Genomic DNA, 25,987 nt, shown 5'->3' on the forward strand with positions numbered 1-25,987 from the left:
CGCTTGCCAATTGACGAATACAATAGGCCAATAATCTCCTAAATGGATAGAAACCAAGCTCAAAACAATTAATGTACAAAACGGTGTAAAAAATGTAATGTAGATTTTAATAAAAATTATTAAAATGCTCAGACTGCCCAATAAACTTTATTAAAGCTATCAGACATAAAAATACATTTTAATATCAAATCTATAAAACCGTGCCAGATATATGTCCTGATAACCTTGCACAGTGAAATGGCAATACAAAATTGAGGAAAAATTTGTGAATTATGAAACATAAAAATATATTTAAAAAAAATGTTACTTTTTTTTTCTATAAATAAACACCAACAAAGGCTGAAATCTTAACCACTATAAGTTGTAATTTAAATCACTACCAAGGCAACAAACGTATAGATAAGTAAAAATAGGTTTTATCATGCACGGTTCCTTGCAAAACCCTTAGACTGCTTCCAGCACCCTCTTAATATCTATACATCTTGCATATGTGTTTTTTTTTTTTTTTTGCGGGGAAGGAAAAACAAATATAATGAATGAGATTCATATGTGGAAACTAAGAATAACTGCTTACCACACTAATATCAAGGTAAAAATGTGCACATACATTATTGATACATTCCTTCTAAACTGTAAGCTTAAATGATCAGGGCCCTCTGACTCTTCCTTTATTGAATTGTAACTGTACTATCTTCCCTGATGTTGTAAAGCGCTGCGCAAATTGTTGGCGCTATATAAATCCTGTATAATAATAATACCCTTCTGATGGTGTATTAACAATCATAATACTCTAATAGCAAGGACTGTCAGATATAGTACTAACTAAAGAAAAGTAAGATGCAGATAGATTAAACGGATATATCAAATGCAAAATGACAGCGGGAAGCATAAATGTGTAAAATGGCCTTTCTAATAAGTCCTATGTGAAATATATCTTGAAATCTAAAGGACCTCAATTTCTTTCGCTATAATAAAAATAAAGTGCATAACTTAAATCAATTGTTAATGCGTTAAAAAATGTTACCTTGATATTTGTGTGGTTATGGACTAATCCCCTCTGTGAAGGGACTTATTCTTTGTTTCCACATATGAGTGTCATTCATTACATTTTGTTTTTTCCTTCCCAAAAAAAAAAATGTGAGATGTGTAGATATGAAGTATATTAAGAGGGTGCTGGAAGCATTCCAATGGTTTTGCAAGGAACCGTGCATGATAAAACCTTTTTACAGGTTTATAAGTTTTTTGCCTTGGTAGTGAATTAATTCACAACTTATAGCAGTTAAAATTCCAGCCCTTGCTGGTGTTAGGGCCCCTTTCACACAGGGCAGACAATTCAGGTCCGCCTGTCTGTTTTTTAGGCGGATAGGAACAGACTCTCCATGCAGCTCTATGGAGCGACGGATGTTGGCGGTGACATGTCCGCTGGCATCCGATCCACTATTCAGACGAATAGAGACCCTATTTTCCATCCGTCTATCGAATGAGAATGGACGGTCTGTTTTCATACAGGAGAGCGGAGATCTGACGGGTCCGTCCCTGCATAGTGAGCAGAGACAGACCTGTCATCTGCCGGCTCAGCGGGGATCAACGGAGCAATCCCCACTGAGCAAGCGGAGTCCGTACATGGACAGCCCTGTGTGAAAGGGGTCTTTATAGAAATTTTTGAACATATTGTATTTTATTTTTTTCTCAATTCTTCATTGCTATTTCACGGTGAGAGGATATCGGGGCATATATCTGGCATTGTGTTTTTTATAGATTTGATATTGAATGTTTTTTTATGTCTGATGGCTTTAATGAGTTTATTGGGCCGTCTTTGAGTATTTTAATCCTCTTTTTTTTTTTTTTTTTTTTTTCTTGACTGGGGGCTCTTGTGCAAATCATGACCACTTCCAGTCTTACCTCTCTAAATGGAAAGGGATTAACGCCGCAAGCTAGCCTCCAATCCCAGTTGACGCCTATTTAGGGGAAACTCATCAGGAAAGGAGCTAGCGGTTTGGTTTTTCGAGCACGGCCCTTACTGCAGGCGACCGTGCTCATATTGTTTGCTGTTTTATACTATTTTTGTAAGTGCAACTTTTTTAGTAAACTCATTGATGTTTAAAACATTAATGCACTATGAGCTTCTGCCTCTCCAACATGCTGTCATTTGAGCATATAAAGTTGTTTTTTTATTAAGGTTTTTTTTTTTTTTCAATACAATTTTAAACTCCTTGACACAAGGTTCTTCACACCAGTTATTTTGTCATTCCAGGACTTTTTTCACACTTTGTTTCGTTGTTTTGTTTAAAAAATGTTTTTGTAATTTTGTATCAATTGTTTATTTAGATGTTAGATTATAGGCCTATGGACCTATCCACTGGAGTTTGACAGCGCACTTTTTACACTTTTTCACATCAGAGTGCCCAACTAGTCTTGTCCTACAGCTACACTTCTATGAATAAATGTGATCTATAAATGCTAGGGGCAGACCTTTCAATCCTTGATCCATCCTCCATTCATAGATCATTTTTTTATCCATAAAAGCTGTAGTACCGGCTTCTTCAAAGAGAGAAGCTGGGTGAAATGGGTGGGCAGTCGGCACTCTTGATGAGAGCCTGTGAACACCCCCCCCCCCCGTTCTTTTAGCTCCTGCTGCACCAGAAGATTATGGCATCAAGGAGTGGGGCACTGAATGGAGGATAATTTCACCTAAATGTATGTCCCATGTGCTGTTTTGGTGTGGGGGGGGGGGGGTTGTTTTTGTTTTTCTTGCTTGACTGCACCTTGGCCCTAGATTTCTATTGCTGTCTCTCCTTATTGGCAAGATTCACCTCTATTTTTACTGGTGAACATTGTCAAAAAAACAGAGGTAAGGCAAAATCAGAAAAGACGAAATACCTGTTTGGTGGGGATACCTGTTTCAGTGGCAAGTATCTAAGACAAAAAAGTAACAGCCTTTACTTTGTGTAATTTCTTAAAATTTTCAGTTGTATTTCTGGAACTGGAGATGAAGAGGAACTTCCCCAGTGGTGCACGAGCAAAAAATAAACTGGCAGTGGTTTTAACCCTTCCCTAGTCTTGTGTATATAAAGAAAACATTTTCAGCAAGGATGTGTGGTAAACTTCTGTCCATGTTGCATTCCCTGAAAGCCATAAACCAATGTTTGAGTTAAAATATCTTGGCAGATAAAATATTAAAATAGTCGGCGATGGGACCGACTACATGCTGCACCTCACTCCCTGTGTTATTACCTATACAGGACAGCTAGTGTTGTGAGCCAGAATGTGCATACATAGAATAGTTGCCTTTAATTCTCCAAAAACCTTTCTTTTCTAAGAAAAATAAAAGTTTGTTCCTATTTCTGATTTACACTTGTAATAACCTTGTTTCTGCAAACAGTTTGGGATGTACCTGCAATTTTTGTTTTTTAATTGATCGATGCAGTGTGCTTGGATCTAAGTCTCTTGGATCTAAAGTAATTTTGTGTCACATTTCATACATTGATGAAGTGCTGACAATATTCTGGGTTGATCTTTCCACCAGGAACCCCTGTGAACCGGATTCCCATAATGGCCAAGCAGGTTTTAGATTTGTACATGTTGTATGTGCTGGTCACTGAAAAGGGAGGGCTAGTGGAAGTTATCAACAAGAAACTATGGCGAGAGATCACCAAAGGCCTAAACCTGCCAACCTCAATCACCAGTGCGGCCTTTACCCTGCGCACACAGTAAGTACTTTTAACGCGTGGTTAATCTGATATGTTGACATTGATGTAAATGGAGATGTGCAGTAACTGTATGATCTGATAACCTATGTACAAACCTCCTGACCATCCTGTTGGTATACTTATAGTATAAAGACTGACAGTAAAAAGTATGTGGGAATGAAAACTATCACTTATAAGCAACTTTGCTTTCTAAAAATGGATCCTTGCCATTTACAGCTTGGTTCCCCCCTTTTTAAATTTTCTCCCCTGCTTTTGTGGTCTTGATTACAGGAGTCTCTCAAAACTAGCAACTAGTGTTCTCTTGTTCCTTCTCTCCTTCTGCTCTCCTAACAAATCTTACTTCTGTTTCTCTTTTAGTAGATTTATGTTTTTATTTTTTACTTCTACACTGGAGAATAATAATTTTAGCTCTGTACTTTTGCTTCATCAATTTTTTTTTTTGTATGTGTGTTTGTCTGTGCATATCTTAGCTTGTGATTAAAAGAAATACACAACTTTTCTTCCCCATCTCTGCAGATACATGAAGTATTTATACCCCTATGAATGTGAAAAGAGAAGCCTTAGTAATCCAAATGAACTGCAGGCAGCTATTGACAGTAATCGTCGGGAAGGACGCAGACAAAGCTTTGGAGGCTCCCTTTTTACATACTCCCCAAGTGGAGCTCCAAGTATGCTTTCCTCCCCAAAAATGCAGGTTTCTGCCATGACACTAGGGGGCGCTGCAACGAATGGAAGCTCGCTTAACCCAATGCAGAAGATCAAGAAGGGTGAGTGTATATAGATATCTGGTCAGTTGGTGAGCACTTTTAGATGGCAAAAGAGACCAAAAATGCAGTGTTTAAAATTGTTTGAAAAAGGGCTGCATTGTGCATAAATTTAAATATGCTTTTCTTTCTTTTCAAGAAGAGGAATCTCCATTGTCCTTGACTGTGCCGTCCAGGATGCCGGTTACCTTGACTGGGCACTCTATGGTGGCAGCTCAGGTGGCCGCCCAAGCAGCAGCCCTAGAGCAGCTTCGCGAAAAACTGGAGTCTGGGGAGCCCCCAGAAAAAAAGTTGGCACTGGGATCTGAGGAACAGCAGCGTTTGGTGCAACGGGCTATCCAGCAGAACCTACTGGCCATGACCACGCAGTTTCCCATGAATATCCGCATTAACAGCCAAGGTAATTCAGCATCTAAAATCTTGTCAAATTGCAGGGCCATGCATAATCTGTTGACATTATTTTATTGCTGATGAGACATATGGAAACTAGTTGGGTACAAAGGAATAATACTGTTAGAAAATTTAGGTCATCTAGTTGTGATTGGCCATTTGAGCTTACCTGCTTAAATGTCTAGTTTAAACCACATTTTGTTTCAAAAATTACAAAAGACCACAAGGTGCAATTTATTAAAACTGACTTGAGTGTGTTTTCATGCTTTCTGGATATTGATTTGTCTTCAGTGCAACCTCACAGTGATATCCATGTTTATGTTCCCCTCTGTCTTTTTTAGTAAAGGGGTGAATGTACAATTTATAGTATCTGCTTGGATTCCACGATGTGTTAAGTAATAAATTAGACTTTTCAGTTGGTTTGCAAGTTTACATAGACAGATCACCTCAGAATAGGTAACAAAAAATTAAGAAATTGAAAAATACGGGGTTTTGAGCCTTCCTTTCTGCTCTTTACAGAAGGCTCATAGGCAGGAAGACATCAGAGCCTTTCGACAAAGCCACCCAGTATATACAAAATTAGTTATTTTTTCAGGACCCAAGTTCTGTTCAAAGTCTGGGAAAGATGTTACCCTATAGCATCAGAGTTGCCTTTAACCACTTAACGACCCGCCCATAGACAAAATACGTCCACAGGACGGTTCGTTAACTCTGGGAGGGCGTACATTGACGTCCTCCCAGAATCGCGCTCCCGCGTGCCCCCTGGGACATCACAGATCGCGGTAAATTGCCGCTGATGGCGGCCGTTTACCACGTGATCGCTCCATCCAATGACGTAGCGATCACTTGTAAACAAACCGGTGTCATTTGATGACGGCGGTTCCTCCCTCCCCTCTCTGTACCGATCGGTACAGTGTGAGAGGAGAGAGCGGATGGGAGCAGTGCTGTGGGCTGGATCTGTGACTATTGCAGTCACAGATCCAGCCATCCATGCTCAGCCATCCCTGCTAATACCCCCTGCAATACTCTGCAATGCCCCCTGCAATACTCTGCAATGCCCCCTGCAATACTCTGCAATGCCCCCTGCAATACTCTTCAATACCCCCTTCAATACTCTTCAATACCCCCTGCGCAATACTCTTCAATACCCCCTGCAAATACTCTGCAATACCTCCTGCACAATACTCTGCAATACCCCGGCCAATACTCTGCAATACCCCGGCCAATACTCTGCAATACCCCGGCCAATACTCTGCAATACCCCGGCCAATACTCTGCAATACCCCGGCCAATACTCTGCAATGCCCCGGCCAATACTCTGCAATACCCCGGCCAATACTCTGCAATACCCCGGCCAATACTCTGCAGTACCCCGGCCAATACTCTGCAGTACCCCGGCCAATACTCTGCAGTACCCCTGCCAATACTCTGCAGTACCCCGGCCAATACTCTGCAGTACCCTGGCCAATACTCTGCAGTACCCTGGCCAATACTCTGCAGTACCCTGGCCAATACTCTGCAGTACCCTGGCCAATACTCTGCAGTACCCCGGCCAATACTCTGCAGTACCCCGGCCAATACTCTGCAATACCCCGGCCAATACTCTGCAATACCCCGGCCAATACTCTGCAATACCCCGGCCAATACTCTGCGAAAAAAATAAATTGTTTTAACCACTTCCTGCCCGCCGGCCGTCATATGACGTCCTTGACTTTGTGCAGGGATATCTGAATGATGGGTGCAGCTACAGGCATCATTCAGATATCATCTTTTTCAGCCGGCGATTCTCTACACCATAAGAATGATCATGGCGGCTGTTCCGCCTCTTGATCGGTCTTACGGGAGGCGAAAGGGGACGTGTCCCCCCCCCCCCTCCGGTGCTTCTTCCGACTCACAGCTACGATCGAAGCCAGGATCGTGTTTTTTTTTTTATTATTATTATTTCAGGCTTCCCAGCCTAGAGGTGAGATGTGGGGTCTTATTGACCCCATATCTCACTGTAAAGAGGACCTGTCATGCTATATTCCTATTACAAGCGATGTTTACATTCCTTGTAATAGGAATAAATGTGATCAAAAGATTTATTTTTGGGGGAAAACGTGTCAAACTAAAATAAGTAAAATGAACAATAAAAAAAAAAAGCGCCCCTGTTCCCGTGTGCTCGTATACAGAAGCGAACGCACACGCAAGTCCCGCCCACATATGAAAACGGTGTTCATACCACACATGTGAGGTATCGCTGCGAACCTTAGAGCAGCCGAATATATTGCTAGATGATCCGAAACTTAAGCCAGCCATAGACTGCACAGTGTGCGGGGACCACCCTGTCGGCTCAGCAGGGATTTTACGGAGGATCCCTGCTGAGCTTTCGGACACACGGAGGCGGATCATTACTGATCCGCCCCGTGTGAAAGGGCCCTAATGCAGGCACTTCCGAACAACTACCATTTTGGGCAGTTAATTTAGAAAAAAGACAAAGAAAAATGCCCGAATGTTTCAAGTTTTATTCATTAATGTGTTTATTGCAATGACACGTTGCTGCCAGAAAAGTAGCATTTAATAAAGCGTTAGTCAGCAATGGCAGCTACCTTTTTATTATTTCAGTATTGGTTCTTGGGTTCCATGCACACTGGAATAAAAAACGTTGCTTCTACAGGAGTTTTGTGTTCTGCCTGTAGAATCAACTCAATGTTACCCTTTGTGTCCATGCACATTAGGACATTTACAGGCATGTTTTTGAGAACAACGTTTAGAGGCAGGAAAAAAAAACCTTCTCATTCGCGTTTGATTGGAGCTCACTGGCAGAAAAAAACGTAAAACTCTCCTAAACTCGTCTAAACTTTGTACAAAAAAATGCTCTATGGACGTTTTTGCTCCAAAAACAGAAGTTTTTTTAAGCCCCAGTGTGCATGGAACATTAATGCAATCACTGGTTACATTATACACCCAAATTACTTGGTAGGATGTGATTCTTCTTTGCATGTTACCATTTGAAATAAACTTACACGCAGCTAACCCCCATGGGGCAGCACAGAATACTGGTATCCAGAATGAAAATGATATGCTACTATTAAGCTATACTTGCTAGTAATAATTTTTACACAGCTGTATTAGATTGCACGCCTAAACACTAGAGTATTGTTGTGTATATGTGCTTTTTTTAAACTTTTTCTAGCTATTAACTGTATATTTCTAGATATGGATTGACTGTTTTTGCAACTTTTTTTGTGGTTTACTCAACTTGAGTTTTCCCTATCATGACCCGATGATTCATAAGTGTTCTACAAATGTTCGCAACAGTAGAACTTGGTACAGTATGTACTGAACTTGTCAACTTTTGTTATAGCAAGATGGTTTACTCCAGAAGAAGGTCCAATGTGCATTTTCACTTTTACAGTCAAATTTACAAAAACTCCACCATGTTATGTGTTCCTAGTCACACAACATGCTTAAAATATATATAATCTTTCCTAATAACTGCACTCTTAGGAGAAGGTGTCTTGGCGCAAGCATTGTCATGGTGCAAGCATTCCTCAAGTTCAGAGTTTGTTTGTTCCGAGAAATGCTTAAAGGGGTGGTTCCCCCTAAAACACATTTCTAACAATAGATTCGTAAGACCCGTTACACTGCGGGTAGGCTGGCTTTTTTTTTTTTTTTTAAGTACATACCTCGATCTCGGCGTTTCGTCCCTTGTCAGTGGGCGTTCCTAGTTGATTGACGTTCCTCGGACGGGCGCATACGTGACGTCACGACTTTCCGAAAGAAGCCGACTCTATACGGCGCCTGCGCAATGACGTTCGGCTTCTTACGAATCTATTGTTAGAAATTTGTTTTAGGGGGAACCACCGCTTTAATACAGGTTGGGTTTCCTCTCATTAACATGCAGAAGTGCTTCCCCTTTTGTTAGGGCAGACTGTGCTCAAATCTAGTTTACAACTGATAATGAGACCTTCCAGCACAGTACAAACAAGGTGAATTGTGGCCCCTCGTACACAATGAATGAAGTAGGATTTTTCAATTTTTTATTCTTTATTTTTTTTAAGCTATATGAATGAGAACATGTAAGAAAAATATAAAGTTGGTGTTATCTTAATTTCGCTCCAAAAGGGGAAATAAACATCATGCTTCCTTTGCATTAGAAATAACAGAATTTGTTAGAATAATCATATTGCAGACACATAAAATACTTTTTTGAATAAGTCTCTGATTACTAACAACATGAAAATGTATGCAATTTGAATAATCTTTCTGGATGATTAAACCTCTCGTCTTTCCTTTTTATGATACTGTATTCTCGCTGTGCTTTTATTTCAGCTGAGGGCAGACAGGACTCTGCTGTTAACCTCACTACCAATGGCACAAACAGTATTAGTATGTCTGTGGAGCTTAACGGTATTGTATACACAGGTGAGTCAATAAAGCTTAACTAAGAACCCTTTCACACTGATGTGCTTTTGTATAGCTTAGGGCCCTTTCACACTAATGTGCCTTTGATGCATTTCTATTGCCTTACAATGGAAGGTGTCGTTTGGTGCAACACTGAAACGCTGCACCAAAGATGCAGCATGCAGGACTTTGTCGCCCTGGACAAGGGCAACAAACACACACCAGTGTGAAAGGGCCCTCAAACTGGTTCTTGCCTTGACATTTATCTAAAGCAGTGGTTCTCAACCTTCTAGTGCCGTGACCCCTTGATAAAATTTCCCAAGTTGTGGGGACCCTTATCAGTAAAATTATTTTCATAGCGTGGGTTGAAAGCACCCAGGGCAAGACAAGTAATTTGCGCCCCTAACCCGTGGACATTTAGCGCTCCCTGAGTGCTTTCCACTCGTACAATATTAAAACCCCTTATAGTACATTTTTTGGATGTACCTCTTTCTTTCTTCAACTTTCTTTCCCTTTCATCTCTCTCTATCCTAATTCCTTGTTTTTTCCCCATCCCTCCCTCTAACCGTCTTTCTTGCTCTCTCTTTTTTTCCTTTCTCTTCCTTTTTCTTTGTTCCTCCCCCTCTTATCTCCCTTCCTGGGAGAGTGGTACGGGCTTCAGGAACAGCCCAGGATTTGGTGACTCCTGGCAAATGATCATTTGACCCCCAGGTTGAGAACCACTGATCTAAAGGTTCTTCTGAACCCATTATTTAGCATCATAGAGGTTTCCGCATATGTACTACAGTTTTCCAAGTTTGGATAGAGAAGAAAATGGCTCAAGCTGTGTGATGCCAGATTTAGGCTTTCTGTGTGTAAATGAATATATATACGCACACTTTTTTTATTTTTTTTACACACACTTTGGGCGTCATGCTTGTAACTGTTAGCCTTGCAATGCCTCATGGAAATTGTAGTTTTATAACAGCTGGAGGGCCATAGGTTGAGCACCCATGTTGTGGACCATCATATAGTATGGTCAAATGCACATGTTAAATCTCCTTTGAATAGGATGACTTCAAATGCCAAGTATCCAGTCAAGGTTGATTCATCTGCTGTCTATTCCTCTGCAACAACCAGATCACTGCTGAAGGTTTAAACTCTAATAACATCTTGGTGTGTTCTCTGCTCTCACCAGGTTTAGGAGTGTGTCTATGGGAATGTTGAACCATTCTTTCAGAAGCGCATTTGTGAGGTCAGGCACTGATGTTGGACGAGAAGTCCTGGCATGCAGTCTCCGCAGCACAGTGGTGTAGTGGTTAGCACTTTCATCTAGCAGCAAAAAGGGTCGCTGGTTCAAATCCTGACAAGGACACTGGAGTTTGCATGTTCTCCCTGTACCTGTGTGGGTTTCCTCCAGGTACTCCAGTTTCCTCCCACACTCAAGACATGCTGGTAGGTTAATCGGATCCTGTCTAAATTGGCCCTAGTATATGTATGAATGTGTGTTGGGGACCTTAGGTTGTAAGCTCCTTGAGGGTAGGGACTGATGTGAATGTACAATGTATATGTAAAGCGCTGCGTTAATTGACGGAGCTATACAAGTACCTGGAAGAAATAAAAATTCATCCCAAAGGTGTTCTATCGGTTTGAGGCCAGGACCCTGTGCAGGCCAGTCAAGTTCCTCCACCCCAAACTCGCTCATCCATGTCTTTTAAGGACCTTGCTTGTGCACGGGCCCATATCATTTGGTGGAGGGGGGATTATGGTGTGGGGTTGTTTTTCAGGGGTTGGGCCCCTTGGTTCCAGTCAACGGAACTTTCATACCAAGACATTTTGGACAATTTCATGCTCCCAACTTTGTGGGAACAGTTTGGGGATGGCCCCTTTCTGTTCTAACATGATTGCACACCAGTGCACAAAGAAAGGTCCATAAAGACATAGATGAACGAGTTTGGCGTGGCAGAACTTGACTGGTCTGCAGAGTCCTCACCTCAACCTGATAGAACATTTTTGAGATGAATTAGAGCGAAGACTGCGAGCCAGGCCTGTGTGAAGAATTTCTGCAAAGTAAGAATGCTTTCAAAAATATATATTTATTTTTTCGAACATCACAGGACACAGAGCTGGATAGTAATTATATGGGTTATAGACCACCTTCAGGTGATGGACACTGGCACACCCTAAGACGGGAAGTCCCTCTCCCCTATATAAACCCTTCCAATACAGGGAGTACCTCAGTTTTTTCGCCAGTGTCTAAGATGTTGGTCACGGTTAAAGATGTGCTATGAAGAGCTCCGCTGGAGGATCCTTCTGGATCAAACAAGCTATGCAACTGGATCCATCCAAAATGCCATTGAGGCCGAAGTGCATGGTACCCGGCCTCCGAGAAGAGGAGCAAGGTTTTGCCTGTAATGCTTTTCTTAAAATATCTGGACCCGGGAAACCAGTATTTTGGTTGTGTATCAAATACCAAAATTTTTCTGGTCGATGTTAAGGTACCCGGTCCTTGACATGTCCCGCCGTGATGGGCTGAAGCTTGGGTCTGACTGTTTGTATGCAGGCTTCCCTCCAGATACAGTCAGCCATTTGGATGATGTAAAACAGGGGATTTTCAGCAGGCTGATTTATGTGCTGTCTATGCCCCCCCCCCCCCTTTGTGTTGTCCTCTGAGGTTCTAGTGGATTCTCTTACAACGCAGGGCGGTAAATCTTTGTATAAACATTGCGGAGGCAGGTGCTGTCGAAGGGACACAGCAGCAGTGGGGGCACGTGAGTGATCGATACAAGCACCTCCTAGTGACACATTTTATTTGGTATCAGGCTGAATAGTGGATAGGAGCTTTTTGTTAGCTGGACTATATTTCAGCAGTTGATGCAATTTTTAAAGTACCTTGGTTTTTGTTCTTAGGACTATGCCTTCCAGGAATTCAGGGACCAAGACATCTAAAACTGGGTCAAATTCATCACAAAAGGCTCCTAGGGCATCACCATCAGGCTCTGAGGTTCCTGGTCATGCCTCCGCTGTGCCAGCCTCTCCAGAGGTACCAGATTTGGCTTACCAGGGTGAGTCATCGGGGCTGTTAGGTGCTGCAGCCTCCAGACCCCTGCTTTTATTACTGAGGAAGTACTTTCTTCAGCTCTCATAGTTTTGGAGGAGCGTTTAGCCTCTCTAATCGCTTTTTCTTCCCAGGGTGGAAAAAAGCGGGCTAGTTCCCCCTCCCTGTCCCGAGTCCTCAGCCTATGGACCAGCAGTGGCTGATCGAGGATGAATCTCCCCCAGGGGATAAGGAAGAGGGGACAGTTTGATTCCTCTTCTGAACATTCTACCGCAGGGGAGCCCTTTTCAGCTTCTCAGTCTAAAAAGTTGCTGGTGCAATCCCTTACAGAAATGGTACAGTTTGCATTTAAGTTGCATTTAACAGAGCCAACAGGCCTGTTTCTCATTTGAGATCTTTAAGGGCCCTGCATGCGTTTCCTGTCCATCCTTTTGTTGGAACAGCTTATATATATAAACATTGGGGGTCATCCAGATAACATTTTCTTCCTCCTAAGAAATGCTCCGCTTTATTCTATGGAGGAAAAGTTCACCAAGAATTCGAGTGTGCCAGCAGTTGACGCTGCTATCTCTTGTGTGAATAAAAGTCTAACTTGTCCAGTGGATGTTTAGAGACCCAACGGATAAGAGGTTGGAGTATTTATTAAAGACCTCCTTTTCTATGGCAGTTGCTGTAGCTCAGCCTGTGGTGGCAGCAATTGACACTTGCCTGCAAAAGAATCCAGTGATGGTCCCGACAGAAGGCAGCGTCCATCTTCTGTGTCCTCTTCCTTCCGGGTTGCTGACTCTGGCTGTGATTCGCCGGAGCTGCGTGACGTCACTCCGTGCATGCTCACGGGAGTCGCAATTCATGGCACAGGCTGGGGAAGAAACGGAACTTAGTTTTGTTTCGTTTCTTTCCCACGCATGCGCAGTGAAGATTTAGTGCAGACTACAAGTGAAATATCAACTACCTATAGGAAAGCCGCCTTCTAGGCTTACCTATAACTAGAGGTCCAACAAGTGGGTTTACAACCACTTTAAGGATTCTATTCATCAGGCCTCCTGTCTGAAACTCCTCTTGGTGCATATGTGTAGAATCCTGTGGTTGAAAAATTGGTCCGCCGAGGCACCATGCAAAAAGCTTTTGGCTAGTTTTCTGTTTCATGGGGAACGGTTGTTCGGGGATGATTTGAACAAATACATTCAAAAGATTTCTAGTGGAAAAAGCACTCTTTCTTTATCGTTACATCACGGGACACAGAGCGGCATTCATTACTATATGGGTTATATGGAGTACCTTCAGGTGATGGACACTGGCAATCTCAAACAGGAAATGCCCCTCCCTATATAACCCCCTCCCATAGGAGGAGTACCTCAGTTTTTACGCCAGTGTCTTAGGTGTTGGTCATGGTTTAGCTTGCCTCCGCATCCTTGGGATTAGGTGAGCTACCGGTTCTGTCCAAAGGCCTCAGCGCTAAAGTGGTCAGTAACCGGACCCCAAACCCTTGGGGTATAGCCCATAATGCTTTTCTTTTTAGAGAGCTGGACCCTGGGCCCAGAACTTAGAAACCTTTGGGTGCCTAATGTTTCTGTTGCCAGAGTGCTATATGGGCCCAGGACAGTGGATCCTTCATAGGAACCCAGGGCCTGAAGGTCTAGACATCCCCACGGAGATGGGGGAAGATTGGGCCTCTTGCTTGGCAAAGTCCTGCGGCATGGAGCAGGTAAGTGAGGGGAAAACTTGCGGAACTTGGTTCTTAGCAGGTTTTTTCTGGGGGGTCACAGGGGACATGCCTAAAGTTATGCGCTGCATCTGGCAAACTAGTCACATATCTTAATGATAGGATGGTTCTATGTGTATTTTTTCCCCATAAGAAGTGACCTCCCTTGTAGTGTTGGAAAAGCATTTGAGTAGGGCCTGTGTAATATAAAGTGTATGTGTGTGTCAGAGAGCTATGCTTACCTGCAAGCCTCCAGGCGATGCTCCATCAGTCTTCCTCCTCAGAGCCTGCAAAGCAGGCAAAACGCTGACCTCCTCGTGGTTCCAGCTGGAGCAGAGAGGCTCCCTTCCCCCCAACCCCCCCCCCTATTGGCGGGTGCGCGCGTTCACGTGTTATAGGCGCAATTCGCGCCGTTTAGCTGAGGGGGGAAGGGCGGGTCAGTGGTTTAAGGAAGGGGCGGCCCTTCCTTTTCGTTCCAAACAGCATTCGATACATTGGAACTGGGGAGGAAAGACCAGAGCGGCAGCACGGGGCGCCGAGGACACACAGTGGCCAAAAAGAATATTGCAGTCTTCAGAAGACTGTTTTCAAGCCTAGAAATAGGCTGTTTCTTTCCATCTCATAGTTTTTCTTGCAATACTACTCAGGGGGACAGAATGATTTTTCTTTCCTGGATATAAAAAAAAAAAAAAAAAAAAGATTGAAAAAAAATAAAAATAAAAAAATAAAGTAATCTAGGGGAGAGGAAGCATTTTTTATCCCCCAAACAGGTGTTTGGGCAATTAACTTTTATAGTTCCAAGTACCAATAGGTAGCAGGTGTACCTCGGTATTGTACCATGGCATCCGGGTCAGAGGGTACAAGAGGTGGGGATTCCCCCAGAGAGTCTGAGGTCTCGGACAAAGCTATGCCGCTGCTTTCCCCACAGGGAGCCTTGGGGCCATCGGGATCTGGGGCTGGAGCTGGCGCGGGTCAGTCCAGCCCTAAGATGGTCACGGCGAGGTATTACTCACCTCTTTAAGAGAGATGGAGAAAAGAATGGCAAAAATGATAGCCACAGCTATGCGGGGCAGTAAACGGATTAGATCTCCGTCGCCCGAGCATGGACCCTCAGAAGAGGAGGTCCTTTCCTCAGGGGAATTGGACGATCTCTTGGAAGTAGGTTCAGGGATCGAAGATCCGGATACAGAGGAGTCTGGAGCAGTCTCCCAAGGGGAGGGCTGGTGGATTCAAGCCTTAACGGACTTGGTCCATAATGCATTCAACTTGCCAGTACCAGATCTCCAGGTATCGACGGTTTCAGCTTTGGGCTCACTGAGGGCGCCTCAAATCAATGCAGTGTTTCCGATCCACCCTCTATTAGAGGGAGTTTTGTTCCAAGATTGGAACAAGCCAGATAAAATCTTCTTACCACCTAAAAGATTCTCTGCCCTATATCCTATGGAAGATAAATTTTCCAAGAAATGGGCTACTCCTGCAGTGGACGCAGCCATCTCATGTGTTAACAAGTCGTTAACATGCCCTGTAGAAAACATACAGGTATTCAAGGATCCAGTTGATAAACGCTTGGAAGCACTACTTAAGAACTCCTTCACTACGGCAGGGGCAGTAGTACAGCCAGCTGTGGCTGCGATTGGGGTTGCTCAAGCATTATCGGATCAAATTAAGCAGATGCTTAAACTTATTCCTGCCCAGCAGGCAGAAGAATTTTCGGATGTCCCTAGGGCCATATGTTTTACAGTAGACGCAATTAAGGATTCTATCCAGCAAGCGTCACGTTTATCGTTATCCCTTATCCATATGAGAAGACTCTTATGGTTAAAGAGCTGGGAGGCCGAGCCCCCATGCAAGAAGCTCCTGGTAGGGTTTCCCTTCTATGGAGGACGACTCTTCGGAGAAGACCTAGATAAATACATTCAGACCATTTCAAACGGCAAAAGTACTCTCTTGCCAACTAAGAAGAAGTTTCAGGGGCCTGCGTTTAAACGACAGTACTCCCCTGGGCAGGGGCCCTCTAATGCCAAACAGTATCGACGGCCTCCTGCGAAAGCAAACTTTCGGCTTCAACAGCAAGTCTCAAGGACAGGCTGCTAGAGGCAGAAAGCAGTGGGTTTCGCAAACCAGCAAAACCAGCCCCCAAGCCCTTATGAAGGGGCGCCCCCACCCACGAAGGTGGGGGGAAGGCTGCGACTCTTTTCAGAGGTTTGGGAAGCCAGCATTCCCGACGAGTGGGTACGATCTTCCGTGGCCACGGGCTACAAATTAGATTTCCTAAAGTTTCCTCCTCCTCATTTCCAGGAGTCGAGGATTCCAAACGATCCGGAGAAAGGAGCCGCATTAATGTCGGCATTAAATCATCTACTTTCCCAGGAAGTAATAGTAGAGCTACCAGTCCTGGAACAGGGACTAGGTTTCTACTCCAACCTATTCATCATCCCGAAGTCCAATGGAGATGTCAGGCCAATTTTGGACCTAAAGATGGTAAATGCATACCTAAAGATCCACTCATTTCGGATGGAATCCGTGCGGTCAGCAGCTGCCACACTCCAAAAGGACGATTTCATGGCGTCCATAGACATAAAGGATGCCTACCTTCATGTTCCAATTTATCAGCCACATCAAAAATACCTACGCTTCATGGTGGCTTCGCGTCACTTCCAATTCGTGGCGCTTCCCTTCGGGTTGGCTACGGCCCCCCGGGTGTTCACGAAGGTCCTAGCTCCAATCCTAGCCAAACTAAGGATCCAAGGGGTCACGATCCTAGCATACCTGGACGACCTCCTAGTCATAGATCACTCGTCTCCCGGCTTGGAGCGAGCAGTGGCCCTCACGGTCCAATACCTCGAAGTTCGGCTGGGTCCTAAATCGAGAAAAGTCAGCTTTCCTGCCCACAAGGCAGTTGGAATATCTCGGCATGAGATTAGACACAGAGGAAGGTCAAAGCCATCAAGGAATTAATCCTACTGGTTCTAAGCAAAAAGGAACCGACTATTCGCCTATGTATGAGGTTACTAGGCAAGATGGTGGCCACATTCAAGGCGGTACCATACGCCCAGAGTCACACTCGCATCCTGCAGGCAGCCATCCTGTCAGCATGGAGCAGAAGGCCACAGGCCTTGGATATCCCGTTGCCGCTCTCATCAAGAGTTCGACAAAGTCTGTGTTGGTGGTTAGACCCTCAGAACCTACTGAAGGGGAGATCTTTCAGCCCAGTGGCTTGGAAGATAGTGACCACAGACGCCAGCCTGACAGGCTGGGGAGCAATTTTGGATGGTTGCACTCGCCAAGGTACTTGGGCAAAGCTAGAGGAGCAGTTGCCCATCAACATCTTGGAGCTCAGAGCTGCTCGACTAGCCCTCAGGGCTTGGACGTCAAAATTGCAGGGGTTCCTGGTGAGAATTCAATCAGACAATGCCACGGCCGTGGCATACATAAATCACCAAGGGGGAACCAGGAGTCAAGCCGCTCAGAGAGAGGTGAGCTTGATTCTCCTATGGGCAGAGGCTCATGTGCCCTGCATATCGGCAATATTCATTCCCGGAGTGGACAACTTTCAGGCGGACTTCTTAAGCCGCCAGACTCTATGGCCGGGGGAATGGTCTCTGCATCCACAAATCTTTCAAGCACTCTGCCAAAGATGGGGAGTGCCGGACGTGGATGTCATGGCATCGAGACTCAACAAGAAGCTAGACAGGTTCATGTCCCGCTCAAGGGATCCGATGGCCTGCGGAACCGATGCGCTGGTTTGCCCTTGGCATCAGTTCAAACTTCTTTATGCGTTTCCCCCGCTTCAGTTACTACCCCGCCTGCTGCGCAGGATCAGGGTGGAGCACATACCAGTCATCCTGGTAGCTCCAGCATGGCCCAGAAGGGCATGGTACTCACTAATCTTAAGGATGGTAGTGGGAGACCCTTGGACTCTTCCTCTACGGCCAGACCTGCTATCGCAAGGTCCGATCCTCCACCCTGCCTTACGGCATCTAAATTTGACGGCCTGGAAGCTGAATCCCTGATTCTCAGGGGTAGAGGTCTGTCTCAGAAAGTAATCTCTACCCTAATCAGAGCCAGGAAACCGGTCTCTAGGGTGATTTATCACAGGGTCTGGAAGGCCTATGTAGGCTGGTGTGAGTCCAAGCTATGGCTTCCTCGCAAATTCACCATTGATGGAGTTTTAAGTTTTCTCCAGTGGATAAAGGATTGGCATTAAGCACAATCAAAGGACAGATTTCTGCTCTGTCAGTGTGGTCTCAGCGGCCGCTGGCCACCCACTCGCTGGTTAAGACCTTCCTTCAAGGGGTCTTGCGTATTAAACCTCCAGTTAAATCCCCGCTTTGCCCGTGGGATTTAAACCTTGTTCTGTCAAGTTTACAGAAACAACCGTTTGAGCCGTTGGCTGAAATTCCTTTGGTTTTACTGACAAGGAAGTTAGTATTTTTGGTCGCCATAGTTTCCGCAAGAAGAGTATCGGAACTGGCGGCCTTATCCTGTAAGGAACCATATCTTATTTTTCATAAGGACAGGGTCGTTCTCCGCCCTCATCCTTCCTTCCTACCGAAGGTTATATACAGTTTTCATTTGAACCAGGATTTGGTATTACCATCCTTCTTCCCTAAACCTACTTCCAGAAAGGAAGGGTTGCTGCATACCTTGGATATCGTCAGGGCCATGAAGGCCTATCTTAAAGCTACAAAGAAGATCCGGAAAACAGATGTGCTGTTCATATTACCGGATGGGCCCAAGAAGGGGCAGGCAGCTGCAAAGTCAACCATTTCTAGGTGGATTAAGCAATTAATCACTCAGGCCTACGGCTTGAAAGGGTTGCCTCCTCCAGTATCATTAAAGGCTCATTCTACTAGGGCCATGGGCGCCTCCTGGGCAGCACACCACCAGATCTCTATGGCTCAAGTTTGCAAGGCGGCAACCTGGTCTTCTGTCCACACGTTTACAAAATTCTACCAGTTGGACGTAAGAAGGAATTCTGATACAGCCTTTGGGCAGGCAGTGCTGCAGGCTGCAGTTTGAGACCCTCGGATTCCGGGGGCTCCTCTTTTTTGAGTTAAATTTAAAATTTAAGATTATTTTTCTCAACTAAGTTGGATTTATTATGATTTGAGTATTCTCTAAATTAAATCCTTTTGTCTTGGAGATGTTCTCCCTCCCCTCATTGTAAGCATTGCTTTGGGACATCCCATATAGTAATGAATGCCGCTCTGTGTCCCGTGATGTAACGATAAAGAAAAAGAGATTTTTAATACAGCTTACCTGTAAAATCTTTTTCTTGGAGTACATCACGGGACACAGAGCTCCCACCCCTCTTATGGGGACCATTTTGGGAGGCATACTGCTTGCTACAAAACTGAGGTACTCCTCCTATGGGAGGGGGTTATATAGGGAGGGGCATTTCCTGTTTGAGATTGCCAGTGTCCATCACCTGAAGGTACTCCATATAACCCATATAGTAATGAATGCCGCTCTGTGTCCCGTGATGTACTCCAAGAAAAAGATTTTACAGGTAAGCTGTATTAAAAATCTCTTTTTTGCCTATTAAAGAAGGGGTAGGCGTCCTTTTAAACAGGCTTCCTCTTTAGTCCCCGGGGCATCAGTCTCTAGGCAGTTACGACGGCCTCCACCATCGGAAAGCTCAAGCTCAAACCCAGGGACACAAGGCCCTGGGGGCGGAAGCCTATTAAGCAGAGTGCCAAGGCTTCCTTATGAAGGGGCGCCCCCGCTTGATCGGGTGGGGGGGAAGGCTTCTGCAGTTCTCAGGAACTTGGCAAAAGGAGATCCAGGACAGATGGGGCATCTCTGCCGTATCTCTAGGTTACAAGCTAGAGTTTGGGATTTTAATCAAATCTCTTCACGGTGCCAAAACCAAATGGAGATGTCGGACCCATCTTGGATTTCACTTCTTAAATGTTCGCACTTTTCGCATGAAATGAATCCACTCGGTAGTCATCAAGGACGCATATCTGCATGTGCATACTTTCCTCGCTCGCCAGAGATTTCTGAGATTCGAAGTAGAACACCATCATTATCGGTTCATAACCTTGGCCTTCAGTCTGATAAATGCACCCCGGATGTTTACAAAGGTTCTGGTCCCGCTCCTGGCCAGGCTCAGGGCATAACGGTTGTAGCTTACCTGGACGATCTGCTGTTGATGGATCAGTCGATGGACTGTTTTGAACCAGTCTGTGAACAGCACGGTCGGGTTTCTAAGATACTTGGGTTGGATTCTCAATTTAGAGAAATCATCCCTGCGTCCAGTAAGAAGGCTGATCATGGATACAGACCAAAGGAAAGTTTTTTTTTTTTTTTTTTTGCCTCAGGCAAAGGTCGGCTCTATAAAAGAACTGGTCCAGGTAGTTATGACGAAGAACGGTCCCTCCATTCATCTTTGCATGAGGTTGCGAAGGAAGATGGTGGCTTCATTCAAGGCCGTTCCATATGCCCAATTTCATTCAAGACTGTTACAAAACGGTATCCTCTCCACTTGGAACAAGAATATTCAAGCTCTCGATTGGCCAATATGTCTCACCCCTGGTGTGCGTCAAAGCCTCAGTTGGTGGTTGGTGTCCAGAAACCTGCAGAAGGGGAAGTCTTTCGTTTCTGTGTCCTGGGAGGTGGTAACAGATGAGTCTTTCAGGTTGGGGAGCAGTCCTGGGGCAGATAACTGTCCACGGCAGGTGGTCCGAGACCGAGAAGACTTTTGATCTGTTTGCATCCAGGTTCAACAAGAAGGTTGACAACTTTGTGTCAAGGACAAAGGATCCACTCGCTTATGGGATGGATGCTCTGGTAACCCCTTGGGATCAGTTCTCGCTAACTTTCAGGTGCAGTCTACCCTGATTAATGCTAGGAAGCCGGCCTCCAGAGTCCTATAGGAAGGCATATGTGACTTGGTGCGGGTCTAAGGGTTGGCATCCTCGAAAGTATGTCATAGGTAGGATTCTTGCCTTTCTACAGTTGGGAGTAGATATGAAGCTGGCCCTGAGTACCATCAAGGGTCAGGTCTTTGCCTTGTCGATTTTATTTCAAAGACCATTGGCTTTGCACTCTTTGGTCCGTACTTTCGTACAAGGGGTAACACTGATCAACCCGCCAGTTAGGACACCATTGTGTCCATGGGACTTGAATTTGGCTCTGTCGGCATTGCAGAAGCAGCCTTTTGAACCTTTACACTATATTCCCTTGGTCCTTTTTAACAAGGAAATTGTTTTTTCTGGTGGCTATATCCTCTGCTAGAAGGGCATCAGAATTGGCTGCTCTTTCTTGTAAAGAGCCATATTTGATTATGCATAAGGACAAGATAGTGTTGCATCCTCATCCAACTTTTCTACCTAAATTGTTATTTTTTCATTTGAACCAAGATGTGGTTCTCCTTTCATTTTTTCCAGAACCTTGTTCTGCAGAAGAGATGTCATTACATTCCTTGGATGTAGTAGAAAGTCTATCTGAAGGCGACTGCTCAGATTTGAAAAATGTATGTTTTGTTTGTACTGCCAGAAGGGGGCAGACGGTGTCGAAATCTACTATTTCAGGCTTATGGTTTGAAAGGGAGAGTTCCACCTTTTCAAATTAGAGCGCATTCAACCAGAGCAATTAGTGCTTCATGGGCGGTGCATCATCAAGCCTCTATGACTCAGATCTGCAAGGCCGCAATTGGGTCTTCAGTACATACATTCACTAGATTTTATCAAGTGGATGAAAAAAGGCATGAGAATATCGCCTTGGGGCGCAGTGTGCTGCAGGCAGCGGTATAGGTCCTCACGTCTGATGGCGCCCTGCTTTTATTTTGTCTCCCTTCCCTCAAGGGACATTGCTTTGGGACATCCCATATAGTTATTACTCTCCAGCTCTGTGTCCCGTGATGTGAAAAAAAGAAAATAGGATTTTTATAACAGTACATCACGGGACACAGAGCTCCTGCCCCTCTTCTTGGGATACTTATTGCTTTGCTACTCCCTGTATGGGAGGGGGTTATATAGAGGAGGGGACTTCCTGTCTTGGGGTGCGCCAGTGTCCATCACCTGCAAAGTGCAAAGTGAGCAAATCGAAGAAAAATCTAAATCAAATCAATATTTGGTGTGACCACCCTTTGCCAAAACAGCCTCAATTCTTCTAGGTGCACAGTTTTTGAAGGACCTTGGCAGGTAGGTTGTTCCAAACAAGAACTAGCCACAGGTCTTGTGTGGATGTAGGCAGGCTCTAAATCCTCCTGTCTCCATCTCAGACAGACTTGGTGATGTTGAGATTAGGGTCGTGTGGGGGCAAAATCAAGAATGCTGATTTATTCCATCAAAACTACTATTGTGTGGGGACTGTAGGACTGGTGTCAGCCTGTAATGTTGTGACTGCATTGGACCCATCATTTAGGTGAAGTCCAAGGTTTGTTGTGTAAGGTATTCAACACTACCTAGTGCTATTCTGGTCAAAGGCAGAGTCCTACCTTTAGGGGAGCCCAGCTGTCATTGGAGGGCGGGGGAATAGGCCTATCGGAAGTGGGCAAACCTGGAGGATCTTGTGGGACTGTTCGCTCTCCACCTGGATGTATAAGGGTGATGGCCTTTAAACACAGTGTACTACGGCAGATCTTGGGTTTTATTTGGGGATTACCCCTCCTATTGCCCACATCACAGTTTACATTCTATGGGAGACGGTACCCTGTTGTAAGTGGCAGCAATCTTCATAATTTCTAACTGGTTTTCAAGATATACAAACAAAATAAATCTGCGCTATCAGTGTAGTGAGCAGCCACAAACAATCTAGTGAAACAAGAAAGTAATACAAATGTGGAAAAATACAAATAAGTGGCGCTGAATAAATGATGACAAAAATGATAGAGAAAATAAATCAACATCAAATATCAATGGAATCAGAATGAAAAGTCCATATGTTTAACAAATAATACTGAATCGTGAATAATTGCACTGTGGATGGATGATCTTATATGCTGAAAGACTTCAAACACCAAAGTGAGATGAAATAAATAACTGTGATGTGTGAATGACCACCACCAGGAAAGGAGGCTTACCAGAGGTATTGAACCCTAATAAGCATACGCTCAGAGGGTCAATACAGACTTTATGTGGGTGGTTGAAAACCCCATCAATCAGATCTGGATGTCCAGTTGAAACGATAACCTGAAGGGATCACTTTAGGCCAGAGCAGGAGGGATAACGACAGCTCAACGCTGGCTCATAAGGAATCAGATTATGTCCAAGGTACATAAAAGAAAACAAAGTCGCATAGTGTGATACCGTAAAAATAATAATATTTAATAACGGTTAAAAACACTTACAGTTGCGATAAAAACAAAGGGCATCAATGAAAGGTTGTGCATGGCAGCAGCAGAGTCCCGACGCGTTTCGATCTAGTCGATCATCATCTGGGGTAAACTCTGCTGTTGCTACCATGCTTATATATGAAAAATTACCCCATCAAACCATTTCCTGGGAATGCGCCCAATCAGAGATCACTTCCGGGTTGATCTGTTATGTGATGAACATGTAAATGGGGGATAATTTAAAACAAAAAGGGCTAGGAGGCTCATGTGCATTAATGATTCAAATGCTGTGATGTTAAAAATTATGTTCTGAAAGAAAAAACACACTTACTGCAAAGATGGTGGACGTTGGTGTATTTCACATTGTGTGTCCCTGGAATCATGTGACTCGTCATGTGATCCGTGACCTATGTTATTGTCCAATGGGATTTGAGACATGTGGGTCACATGTGTATTGACCCCATATCAGGCTCCACAAATAAAAGCAAAAAAAGATTAGTGAGAAATACACCAACGTCCACCATCTTTGCAGTAAGTGTGTTTTTTCTTTCAGAACATAAAGATTTTATTTCAAACTCTAGTCCAGTGCTGGAGGAGATGAATTTATGAGTATGTCTATGGTTGCATCCACTTAGTGTGTAGACTCTACATTTTCTACATTGGTAAAACACAGTGATATACTCAAAAAAAACTCTCTTAAATTTTCTTGCTGTGGCATGTTTATTTTGTGATCGATTTTTTTTTTTTTTTTTAAATCCACTTTATTTTGCTTTTCTTATTTCATACATAGATATGTCTATTCGACATCCATTGCAATTCAATTAACATGCATTTTACAACATTTTTGCTTTCCTATAATATACCCATATACATCTCTTTATTTATTATATCCCCCCCCCTCCCCCCTGCCCTCTACATTCTACATAGAAAATCTATCCAACAACAGTTTTGGTGGTGCGACACTCGTATCTCTCAACCAGGCATGCCAAATTTCCTCAAATGTACCCTCTTTTTTTTTCTTCTTTTATATGCCAGATGTTCTCTACCCAAAAGGGAGTTGACGTACGCAATCCATTGCTTCCCTGTGGGGACCCCCGAGGCCATCCAATAGCGAGCAATGAGTTTCCTTGCCAAATACAACAGTCTAGTTACCATATAATACTTTCCTTTTGTATACTCTCCAGGGTCAATGGCCCCTAACAAGTATATATGTGGATCCAATGGGACTGGAACCTGTGCTACTCTAGTAATACACTGGGATACTTCGTCCCAGTACCTATGGAGCTTTTGGCATCTCCAAATCAAATGTATAAAGTCCCCTTGTTGGACCCTGCACTTTGGGCACATAGGAGTATCCCTTCTTCCCCATCTATATAGTTGAGGCGCAGTTCTATAAGCCCTGTGTAGGATAAAGAGTTGCGACAGTTTATGCGACGCAGAAACGGACACCAGCGGGACAGATTCAAGCGCCCTCTCCCACTGGTCTCCGTCTATCTCCCCAATGTCTTCCACCCACTTCCTACGGCTTCTAAGGGAATTGGTATTCCCTACACAGCTGCTCATAAGTTTTCAGCACTTCACCCTCATACAGCTGTGAAAAGAACCAGATTCCTCATTTTTTCCAGGAAGTAAACCTGCTATATCCTGTAGCTCTTCATATCTCGGATTGTTCCATATCGGAGTGAATGGTAGCACACCCTCTGTCCCCAAAGTTTTCCGTAACTCCCCCCATACCTTTCTGAGGAGGGTTTCTGTAGGTGCTGACTGTGGCATACTGGGCAAGCCCATCTCAAGATGAGAGGCTGCCTTTAATGAGGGAGCCGTACCAGTCACTGAGTTTCTATTCGGATCCTCTCTTTCTTCCCGTCCCCATCCCGCCAGCTGTTGTATCTGAGAGGCCAGAAAATAAGTTTTAGGGTGAGGTACCGCCAATCCCCCTCTATCCTTTCCATATTGCAAAGTAGTTAAACTAATCCTAGCTACCTTTTTCTTCCATATCAACTCCCGCATCTGGGTATCAATTATTTTGAACCATTTGTTCGATATCCACATCGGTGAATTATGGAAGATGTATAGGAGTTGTGGAGCCCATACCATTTTAATTAGTTTGGCTCTCCCTACCACTGATAGGGGGAGTTTGTACCAGCTGTTACTTTTCTCTTTGTTTTACCAGTAGTGGACCCAGGTTCAACTGAAGATATTCAGACGTATCCGGAGAAACCACCACACCCAAATAGCAGAAACTACTTGATATAGTAATCTGCTCTGCACCTACCGGTAACTGCTCCCCCACCGGATCTATAGGCATAAATATTGATTTGGACCAGTTTATACTAAACCCAGAAAAGCCTCCGAATTCTCCTATTATTCCCATTGCTGTTCGCAGCGATGCTGCCCACCTAAATATATAAGTATATAATCTGCATACAAGGAGATCTTTTCTTCCTTCTGGCCCCTACAGAATCCGACCACCTCCGATGTAGTTCTGAGCCGTATCGCCAAGGGCTCAACGGCCAAGGCGAACAGCAATGGGGATAACAGGCATCCCTGTCGGGTGCCTCTATGTAGCTCAAATGGAAGGGAGAGGTTATTGTTGACCCGGAGTCTAGCTCTTGGTTTAGAGTAAAGCACCTTTACCCATGTTATAAACCTATCTCCCAGTCCGAACCTAGTTAATATTTCCAAGAGGTAGGGCCACTCCACACTATCGAATGC

The 25,987-nt window shown here is 44.3% G+C and overlaps 1 protein-coding gene across 4 annotated transcripts in view; it reads left to right on the plus strand.

Annotated features, from left to right (window-relative positions):
- Window positions 1-25,987, plus strand: part of ARID3A (AT-rich interaction domain 3A) — a 102,035-nt gene that overhangs the window by 58,490 nt on the left and 17,558 nt on the right. For 3 of the 4 annotated variants that reach the window (XM_040322175.1, XM_040322172.1, XM_040322178.1), the window contains exons 5-8: window positions 3,527-3,710; window positions 4,227-4,477; window positions 4,614-4,874; window positions 9,179-9,271. In XM_040322175.1, the coding sequence (XP_040178109.1) occupies window positions 3,527-3,710; window positions 4,227-4,477; window positions 4,614-4,874; window positions 9,179-9,271 (789 nt within the window). The remainder of the gene's footprint in view (window positions 1-3,526; window positions 3,711-4,226; window positions 4,478-4,613; window positions 4,875-9,178; window positions 9,272-25,987) is intronic. The other variant, XM_040322183.1, reaches the window with a different exon arrangement.

Source organism: Rana temporaria, chromosome 1 (assembly GCF_905171775.1).
Source record: "Rana temporaria chromosome 1, aRanTem1.1, whole genome shotgun sequence".
NCBI classification, from domain to species: domain Eukaryota; kingdom Metazoa; phylum Chordata; class Amphibia; order Anura; family Ranidae; genus Rana; species Rana temporaria.